Here is a 10969-nt window from a genome sequence, read left to right on the forward strand (position 1 = left end):
GGTAAAGAAAGTGTGTTACAGACTTGCAATAAATTATTGGGGCTTTCATAGTATTGAACTATTGATACTAATGCTGCATGTCATTAATTCTGCTAGTGATGCATATATTACGTATCTAGCACTAATATTTTGCCAAAGGTGAAAGTACATGCAAGAAGAAATAGAAAGGAGACTGCGGATGATTGCGTACCATTTTCTTCTGTATTTAGATGCCATGTCCCTTCATGGTTTAACAAAACATGGATTCAGAGGCTAGATAAGACAACATCAAGTATTCACCATATTACAATTGTTCACTATAGTCCAATCATATTACAAAAGCTAAAATAAAGATCAAATTTGCATCACTAGTCACTCATGTCAGCCATTGGTTTTGGACAACGTGATGAACACCCTTCCAAACCAGCTTGTTTAGCACAATTTTATGAAACATCCAAACAAGACTAGATACAAGACGCACAGAAACAATCAAGTAATTCAAAATGAAATCTAAACCAACATCTTACATGTGAAAAATAAATGCTAAAATTCAATGACAAGAAGAAACAGAACATGCAACCAGACACACCAGAGGGACGCAAAAGAGGATGCAGTTTAAGAAATCATCCTAAGCAACCTAATTTTATTAACATAGCTCGATGAATTTCAGGAGAATGAGTGACAAACTGGAGAGTAGGAAAAGTTATCCATCTAAAATAAGAAACAGAAAGAAAGCATGAAAACAAAAGAAACTTACTAATGCAATATGTAGCTCCATTTGAGAGTGAAAGACTCACTCGAAAAAAAGGGGCATAGAACTATGGGTACTTAGTAACATACTAAAATGAAATCTATCACACTTGAAAACTAGGAAAACTTACTCAAAATTTATAAATAGGGAATAAATGTGAGTACATACACAAAAAAAGGGTGCTTATTTGTAAAACTCCTAAGCTACTCTTAACTAACACCCTTCTAATTCAAGGTTTCACAGCATATACATCAGCCAAACCCAAAACAAGAAATGAAACAAATCAATACTAACAACGCATTTATCTTGAAGAGTTTCTTCATTGCTTAACTCTATCAGTATTTCCTTAATTTCTTGGAGTAGTCATTCTATATCAAAACCTATGGAAAGAGGACCAACGAGAAGTCATAATTCATTTTCGATGCCTTAGCTTCAGAAAAATGACTCTTTCGGTAGACATTGCACCAACCGTAATCCACTATCCACAATGGATTGAAGCTCCTTCCTCCAATAACCACTATTATAACTTACAAGCTTTTTACCCTAGGGCTAGGGAGTAATAGAAACCTTCTAATTGCAAGTATAAGAACCCAAGTGGTGGCAGAAATCTTTTCCTTGATCATTAGGAGGAGTGCTGAGCTCAAAACGGTTTTTAAAATCTGAGCCTTCAATCCTTTGAAATATCCCAATATGCCCTCTGCTTTCCAAATTCCATAGAGTACTGCAGAGATTGTTTTCTGTTGTTTCTTAATCTCTTTTTTGGTGTTTGCTTCCTCTGAGTTTGCAGATTGAATGATGACTTTGCACCTATATGCAAAAACAAGAGCTCAGAACGGTCCTAGGAAACAAAGTTCACAAGCCAAACAAAAGTAGCAGTGAACAATTTTATACACCTGATGGCTGGATAAGTTAAACAGGTAGCCACACTCTTGGAAATTGCACCCAAAACAAACGCCATAAATGCAGAAAGGGATGCTTTATCATCTTTGTTTTGTTTATTCTTCAGTGCTCGTTGTTTCAGCTGGTCAAACACTGTATACTGAAGGATATGATAATTACACATTAAGCTATTTCTGTCTCAAGAGAGATTTCCAACTGAAATGTAACTTAACAGAAAGAACATGCACAGGCTACAGATTACTTTACCTGAATTGCAGGATTAGAGGTCAGTAACAAGGAAATGCTGAGGCCATCGAAAGCATCACTCCAGGTGCCTTCGGTAAGGGTGTGCAATAGCCCTTTAGACTTTCCAAAGTCACTTGTCTGCATCCTTGAAGAAGCTGTATCCAGGGGCTACATAGTCATCAATGAGATTCTCTTGTATTAAACTTAATAAGTTACCATATAAATCATGCAAAAACAGAAAATAATGTGTTATAGATTGTAACATATAATAGAGTAAACACCCATATAAGTATCACAAGCTTAATAGAATAACATGTTTTTTATTCCCCTGTAACAAAATGATGGAAACTATTTTATTCTAAAGTTGCATTAGATCCTCTCCTTTGGGTTCTATATACCATGACACCCTAACCATAAAAGATTTGAATCACAACTTCATCATAGCTCAGACAGCAATACACACATACTAATAATTGGTATAGATACTTGGAAGAGTTAATGCTGCCTCACCTGAGTCACAACAGCTGTGCAAGCCCCAGCAGCAGCAGCAATTAGCAAGTTTGCTCTTGTTCCGATAGACTTGTATCCACTCTTTTCCAGATACAGTCTTTTAAAGTAGCTATAACCATAGAAGTAGACAAACTGTGAAATGAAGGACTGGAGATTCTTTGTTCCGAGGCCCTGGTAAAGCGAAAGCACCTGGCGATTTGCTATTGCCTCCAATAACACATCAGAGAGATTCCTGAAGAATTAAGAGCAAATTAAATGAAATTACGAGTATATTAAAAAAAAAAAAACAAACATTCCACCAGATACGTACATTATTTATTAATTAACCCTGCATATTCAGCAAGAATACAAAAATTTGATATTTATAACACAGTTTTCCTCAATTCAATCTCTCTACTAATTTTGTCACTTCATTTCTTAATGATTAATGTTGATCCAGATTGGTGCTTATATACATTCTAGAAGCTTAAATTTAAAATCAAGACTATGCAGACGACCAATTAATGTTTTTCAAAAAGCACACCCAGGGCCATTCTTTTTGTACTCCATCCCATTAGGGAAAACAACAACTACTAAACTGTCAATTTGGACAAAGTAACATGTTTAGATACATTATTTTTAACACACAACTTTGTACAAATTGACCCCTTTTTAAAGGAGGTAATATGAATTATGGGACATTTATATCAAAGCTCAAAAGCTCTACCTCTAATTCGGACCTTCTGTAATGCAAAAAGGGGCCAACATAAACGAAACTAGAATCATTCCAACAGTTTGAACGATAAAACTTGATCATATATAAAGTTGCACCTTTCATGTTCCCAAAGAAAGTACCATATATTCTTGAATAGGTACATGAGAAAAATGGGATACTAATACATAGCCAGAAATACATGAAACTAAAAAAGAAGGGCAATTATGCAGGTAGCTGGTCTCACAATAGATAAAAAACTATAACACAAATACTCAATATGAATCATAATAAAAAAAAAATGAATTGATTCGACGTTCTTCTCCGCATGATCAGTTCAGAGCGTTGAAGCACTGGATAAAATTCAACCGATATTAACAAGAGAATTGAGAATCGAGAACAAAGATTGAATTATGAATGAAAGGGATCAAAAGTGGGGGAATTATCGCAAAGATAATAATAATAATAATAATAATAATAAGAGAGAGAGAGAGAGAGAGAGAGAGAGAGAGAGAGAGAGAGAGAGAGATGGGGTAGTTGGATGTTTACTTGTATCTTTGGCGGCCATGGGAACGAGCCTCAGCTTGATACTTGGTCTTGCAGGTGTCGAGAGGGTAGAGGATGGTGGTGCTTAAGAGTGATCCAATGGCACCGGAAGTGGCCTCCGCCAGCGACTCCAGATCCACGTTCATCTTCTTCTTCTTCCTCTTCTTCTTCCCGGATCACAGAGAGATGAAAAGAAAACAAGGAGAGAGAAAAATGACAACTTGGTAGGTTGATATCATATTAATATTCACATCAATACAATATTAAATACTATATAGAACAGTAGTTGTCTAAGGATTTCTTTTCTTTTATTTAAATAAAATAAATATAGAATTTATTATTTTTAATTAATATTTAATCAATTTAAAATATTATAAATTAAATTTTAAAATTTAAATTCAAAATTTTAAATTCTAATAATATAAAAGTTATATGTTAGTCCAAAATATTAACTTAAATCGATAAAATATATTGATCTTAATATTTTTTTCTTTACGTATAAATTTTTTGTAATTCAAATTGAATTTTGTTGAGTTAAGAAATTAACTAGATTAATTAATAATGATAAATATTAATTTATTGGGTAAATTAAATAATTAGTTTTGATTATTTTGGTTGAAGTGATGCAGGCCACAAATCAATTCAGCAGCCCAATTGGATAAAATTAGATCAAGGCATCAAGGCTGGTGGGCTGATAACAGAAGCATAAGCCCAAAAGAAAACAAAGAAAGGAACCAACGGGCCAAGCAAATCAAACCCGATCCAAGTCCGTGTTCATCAACCCAAGTTGATCCTACCAAACTTCTCATACAAGATTGAAGTCTTCACTCTCTCTTATTGCTTCAGCAACAAAACACAAAAAAGAGAGCTTCATCCTTCCTACTCATTTCATCAAAGAAGAAAGAAAGAGAAAGTCTAATCTCAAAGGCCTCGTATTTGATGAAGTGAGCCCATATTCATAAACAAGCCCATTAGGTGATCCAAGTCTATTCCTTATCTAACTTAGTGGCTAACCAAGTAACTAAAACTCATTTGCATCTGAACTAATCCCTTCTTCACGGAACCAACTCTCTATTCTCGTTCTTTTCTTTTCTCACCCACGCATGACAAGATGGCTATGCTAGGGTTCACATCCTAGAAGAAAAGGAGAGTTCTTGGTCGCAAGCTTGGTCTTTCGGATAATACACAAAAAGAAAAAGAGAGAGAAAGCTTCCTTTGCTGCTCATTTTATCAAAGAAGAAAGAAAGAGAAAGCTTAATCATAAAGTAAAGATCTAATCACCCACATCAATCCATATTAAACTAAGTCAGAAATTAAAAGGTGATTTATTTCCATTTGCATGCAACTTACTTTCTTCACTTCATCTCAAATCTTCTGCTTTACCATTTTTGGATAAATGAAAAAAGTGTTCTCTGTTCTACACTGTTGTGCATCCACGATCACAAGTGTATCTTGGGGATCAAGTTGGTTTTCAATGGCTGAGATAGGATTTTACCATTGGAAACATCTGTTTATGATGTCATGAGGCTTTCGGTCAAGAAAGAAGGTCAGACTCAAACTTTCAATTTGGGGATTAACTGGAAAAAAGGTGATGTGGTGTGTTGGTGAAGCTCAAGGCTCAAGGAGTTGACCTAGGAAGAAGAACCAAGCAACATGCAAGGAGATAAAAGAAGACTTTCTACTTATTTAGAACTAAAGAGAGAAAAATCAGAGTTTGAGAATAGTGTTCTGCAAAGAAGTTTCTCTACTTGGATAATGCTTTCTTTCAAAGAAGCATTCGGCCAATACTGAAGAACTGTATCTGAGGTTTGCAAATCTGATTTTGCACATAGCTAAGAGGCTGTTGATGAAGTCAATCTCCTTCATGTTTTACAGATTGTGATGTACTTTTCTATGTTTATCTTTTTGTAATTTCTTGTGAGAAAAGGCATAAGTGAGAAAGCTCAAGTAAAAGCCATGAGTGGAAAAAGGTTGAGTGATACACTTGAGAGAAAAGCCTAGAGTTATTTTCTGATTTCTTTAGGTTAGTTAAGTGTCTTGTATCTTGTACCTGTAGGGTATCCCTTTCTTAGTTGGGTTAGCACTAAGAGTGAATAGTTGGGTGTTAGCATAGCCAATGTCAAGTTAGGTTAGAACTTGAGTGTGAAATTGGTGTATGTAATACTTTTAACTATAGTAGAAATTCCTCCATTGTTGTGGAAGAGACTGGACGTAGGTTGCATAGCACAAGGCAATCGAACCAAGATATATGCTGGTGTTAGCTTTTCTCTTCTCTACTATGTTCTGTTTTCTGATATTCATGAGACAAAAATAAATTGTCTCATAAATTTTCACTGTTGAGTACAAACAGAATCAGAATTAAAAGTTTGATTTAAAAAGGTCATAATAGCAACTTAAAAGGAAGGCATAAATTCAACCCCTTCTCTAAGCCTATCACAATCTTCAAATTTAATTAAATAAAAAAATTAAAGTAAACTCATTTAATATAAATGATAACAAATTATATCTTTTGAATTGAGTTTATCTTAATTTTATAATCAATACGAAATTCCAAATCATATTATAAATACCAATTTTTTTTCTTTTTCATATTAATTAATATTTCGTTCTCCAAAATTACACATGTCTCATTTCATACTTCATAGTGCATGTTTGGGCGCCATTATTTTATTAAAAAAAATCTTCTTTTATTTTTTAATGTATTTGGCAAATTTCTAATAGTAAAAGTAAAAGCACTAGTAAAATAAAAAAATATATCTTTTTTGAGAAGCTGTTATTTACATTTTTTTAAAAGATTTTTTTCCTTTTAAAAAAGATGTTTTTCATGTAATAAAACAAAAAAGTAGTTTTATATTGTTATACCCAAACATAATTAGTCACCAAAAAAATACCCAAACATAATTGATAGATAAAAATACCTTTTTACATAAGATATTCAAACATAATGTGTAATTTTCTTTATTTCTATCTATTTTGATAAATTATATATTTATTATTTTTAGATAAAAATAATCCTGGTATCTAACTATATTGACTTTGTTATTTTTTTCATTACTTAAAAGATTTACAATTTTTAAAAATAGTATATCAAAATTAATTCGTTTATAACAATATTATTTCAGTTGAGAAGATATTTTCTATGTAAATTATCAATCAATTATTTTAATTTATTTAGTATTAATATATTTTAATTATTCTATAAAGTAATATATTTTATTAAAATTAGACACTTGATATAATAAGTAGACGACACATTCCAATTACATATATATGAGGAGAATGAAAATAAAATAAAAAGGAGGGTGGTCAATGGCTCCAAAGGAATACAACAATGAAAAGGAAAGGAAAACGAAAAGGAAAATATGGATTAAATGTTAGGGATTTTGGACCTATGCCGCTATGCGTCTTACAAAGATGGTTGATAAAGCATGGGACGGCAGCACCTATATCGTTGTTTCTCGGAAATAGGAAAAGAAGAATAAGAATATACTTTCAACTCAATATTTTGGCTGTCAAGATATAAAGATTAATATTTTAATTATCTATTTTATACGACGGTTAATTATAATAAATAATACCACATATAAAATTGAAATTTAAAGTATTGTGTCAATATTTTATATGAAAAAGAATTTTGTTAAATACTTACTCAATATTATTAAAAAACATTTTTAATAATAATAATAATAATAATAATAATAATAATAATAATAATAATAATAATAATTTTGTTGCCGAAATGGAACAGCAACAAGCGAGCAAAGAAAACGTGGGTGCCGTGTTCATTCCCATTCCGTGTGCTGTGTGTATACAAGCAGCATATTCTAGACAATTTTCTTTTATTAGTTTGGTATTATTTGTCGTTTATAGTGACAATAGGTAGAATAAGAGAGAATTTAGATTCAAATAACTAATTTTAATTTTATTTATCAATTTATTATATGTCAATTTTAATTTTATTCGTTTTTAATTTGTAGATATTTAATTTTATTTGTGAATTATTAAAAAATATAATATTCAATAATTTAATGAGATTTTATATTTATAATTTGATATTTATATATCAACAAAAAAATTTAATTTTTATATAAATAAAAGTGTTAAATTTTTAATTAAAAATTTTTATTTAATGATTAAAGGTTTTTTATATAAATAAAAAATTTTTAGTTCGATACTCAGTCACCTAATCTTACCTGTAACAATTTAAACTGATAACATTATCCAATTAAATTGGATCGAATTGAATATTCGCGAATAAAATTGTTATTGACACTTCAATTATTTATCTAAATTTAAGATTAGTTTTAAAAAAATTGATATTATAACTCCTATTTTAATAATATCATTTTTTATAAATTTATATAAATATATAATATAAAATATTATCTTAAAATGATATGTTTAAAAATAAGAATAATATTATATATATACAAAAATTTAACTACTAAAAATTAGTATATATATATATATATATATATATATATATGTAAATTTATATTTTTTAATTAAACAATTAACTATTAAAATAGTAAAATTTGCCAATTAGTATGGGAGAATCCCAATTTCTTGTATTTATCCCTCTTTGAACACTGTAGCTTCTTTTTCTAATCAATCTATCTTTGGAAAAAAAGTAGTTAAAATTATTCTAATAATAAAAAATATAATAAATTAATAATTAAATATATTTATAATAATATAATAAAATTTTTATAAGATACTCAATAAAAATTTTATGCACATATATTATTTATATTATATATTTATTGAACTGGATATATAACAGTGGGATACACATTAATTTTGATTTATTTAGTCACCTAATAAAATCTGTCATGTAGACAACCTATTCTCATTGGAATGGAATAGGTAGCTGCAAGTTTTGGAGGGTGTTGTCATCCTTAAAAATAATTAATTTTTAATATTCACATAATACTATTATTTATGATAAAGATTATTTAGGGTTAGGATTTTTTTAAAATAAAAATACTAATTATACAAAAACATTAGTCGTTAAATTACTCGTTATATATATATATATATATATATATATATGTGTGTGTATTTTTTAACACATTTTCAAGTGTGCCAGTAGTATAAAAATACTAATTATACAAAAACATTAGTCGTTAAATTACTCGTTATATATATATATATATATATGTGTGTATGTGTGCGTGTATTTTTTAACACATTTTCAAGTGTGCTAGTAGTATGTTTGCTTTTGAATTTAACTACATATACTATGTGCATATTTAAATCAAAATATTGCATGTACATTAAAAATTAATTATTATATAATTGTATTTTTTTTATCCAGCCTTTTTTTTTAAATTTTAAAGATTTTTGAGATTTGGTATTGAAAATTTGTATTTTGGTAATGGTAGGTGTGAATTAATTTTAAAAATTTGTTAGGTCTTGTTTCAAATATCTGTCGGTAAAATAGAAACTTTTAACCCTTATAAAATTATTAAAATAACAAACTCTATTGTTAATTATGGTGATATTATATGCAATTAGATTAAATTATGTGAATTAGAACCAAATTGATAAAGTTGGAGGCTTGAGTTGAGTATTGGGAGCTGAAAATCTGATTGGTAAAGACTTGAAACTTTTGAACTGAGAATTTTGAGGTGTTCAGAGTTTAGGGAGGAATTGGCTAAAATATGGTTTTAGTTTTTCATAGATAATGTGTAATGTTATGTGAAAACTTAGGTTAGTTAACCGTAGGATAAGTTGAACTATGTGAATTTGTTAAGGTTTAGTGATTTTGGGTGATAGTGTTGAGTTTATTATGAGAATATGTTGATTATTAATGATTGTGATGATTGGTGATGACAATGAATTGTGATGATGATATTTTGATGAATAAGGAATTGTGTTGTTTTGGTTATGGATCATTTGGGATGAAAATGATAAAACTTGAGTATTGGTATGTTGTGAAAGAGATGAAATGGATATGACATTGCTTGAAATGTAATTGGTATTGTTTTGGAGGGTGTTTTATTGGTTTTGGATTGAGGTTTTGGTAAAAATAGAGGTTTAGTGTTTTTGGTAAAAACTTGATTTAATTTTTGACCAATTTCAATGGGTCATAACTTGATTTTCGAAATCTCAAATTTTGTCAAACTTATTTCAAATGAAAATTGAGTCTATACAGTTTATGACATTCAAAAAACAAACTAAAATCATTTTTAATGAAAATATGCGCTTTTGAAGTTTGGTGTCAAAATCCATTGTTTGCATACTCTTTTTAAAACCTTGGTTTAACTTGCGTACGCGAATATACACGCGACGTGGACTCTGGGATTTGCCTAGACGTCCTGCGTAGGTGGACATAGTCTGCATACGCGAAAATGTTGGATTTTCACTCATGCGTACACGGGGTCGAACATGCGTACGCGAAAATGCTATTTTCATACTCACACGCATGCAACTAAGGGACTACGTATGCGGAAATCCCTTCTGTTTCATGAGCTCATGTACGCCGATAGTGCTTACGTACGCGACTTTGGCTTCTTTACACCCATGCATGATGCATATGTAGGCATGGACATGCATACGCATGACCCCAACTTTTTTAAAAAGTGTGTTTTTTTTTTTTTTAGTTTTTAATTGATTCTCTAACTCTCCAAACCTCTATAACTACCTTCTAAGTCTCAATTCCTAGTTTTTAAGTATAGGAGAAAGAGTATACAATGAAGGGGGTTACAAAGGGAAGAACTTGAATTGAGACTTTTAAATGAAGTTGAATATGGTATGAATGATGATGAAATTAATGTTGATTGATTGAGAAAGTGCGGAATGTCAAAATTATTATAAACGAAAGTTGTATTGATAATGATTGATTGATATTGAATGATTATGACATATGCATTTTTATTTATCTGAGAAACGAGTTTTCCTAGGTAGATGCAGTGGCTTGCCACCACTTGCTCTAGGTTGAGACACAATACTCTATTGACCCTACTTTGCAAGATATGGTTGGGCACTAATTAACTCCCCAAAAATTCTCCCAATGAGATGATAAATGAATGATTGAGATTATATGCATAGACTCTTGAGAATGTGCGCATGGAGGGCCTGCCCAGGGTTAGCTACCGAACATATTAGGTTTGACTATATAACCGACAGATGAGACTCATCAGCCATAGAGTAGGCATTCATCATATACATTTGTATGTTCTCTTTAAGTGTGCATTATTTTATTTTGCCTAATTGATTTACCATGCTTATCTGCTATTTATCGTACTTGTTGTAATTATATTTTATCTGTATTTTTTTGTCTGTCTTGTATGTCTTTACAACTAAGAAACCTTTTATTTGATAGAAGCGTGACGAGAATAATTTCACCAATGTTTTAGAAATTT

The 10969-nt window shown here is 30.4% G+C and overlaps 1 protein-coding gene across 1 annotated transcript; it reads right to left on the minus strand.

Annotated features, from left to right (window-relative positions):
• Positions 1-847: 847 nt before the first annotated feature.
• Positions 848-3856, minus strand: LOC130982044 (peroxisomal adenine nucleotide carrier 1). Its single transcript, XM_057905887.1, has 5 exons — positions 3606-3856; positions 2366-2597; positions 1877-2023; positions 1624-1769; positions 848-1537 (listed from the first exon to the last, which is right to left on the minus strand). Exons 1-5 carry the CDS (start codon positions 3746-3748, stop codon positions 1258-1260), a joined length of 948 nt encoding a protein of 315 aa, XP_057761870.1. The 5' UTR covers positions 3749-3856; the 3' UTR covers positions 848-1257.
• Positions 3857-10969: the final 7113 nt, after the last annotated feature.

Source organism: Arachis stenosperma, chromosome 5, assembly GCF_014773155.1.
Source record: "Arachis stenosperma cultivar V10309 chromosome 5, arast.V10309.gnm1.PFL2, whole genome shotgun sequence".
In the NCBI taxonomy this organism is placed as follows: domain Eukaryota; kingdom Viridiplantae; phylum Streptophyta; class Magnoliopsida; order Fabales; family Fabaceae; genus Arachis; species Arachis stenosperma.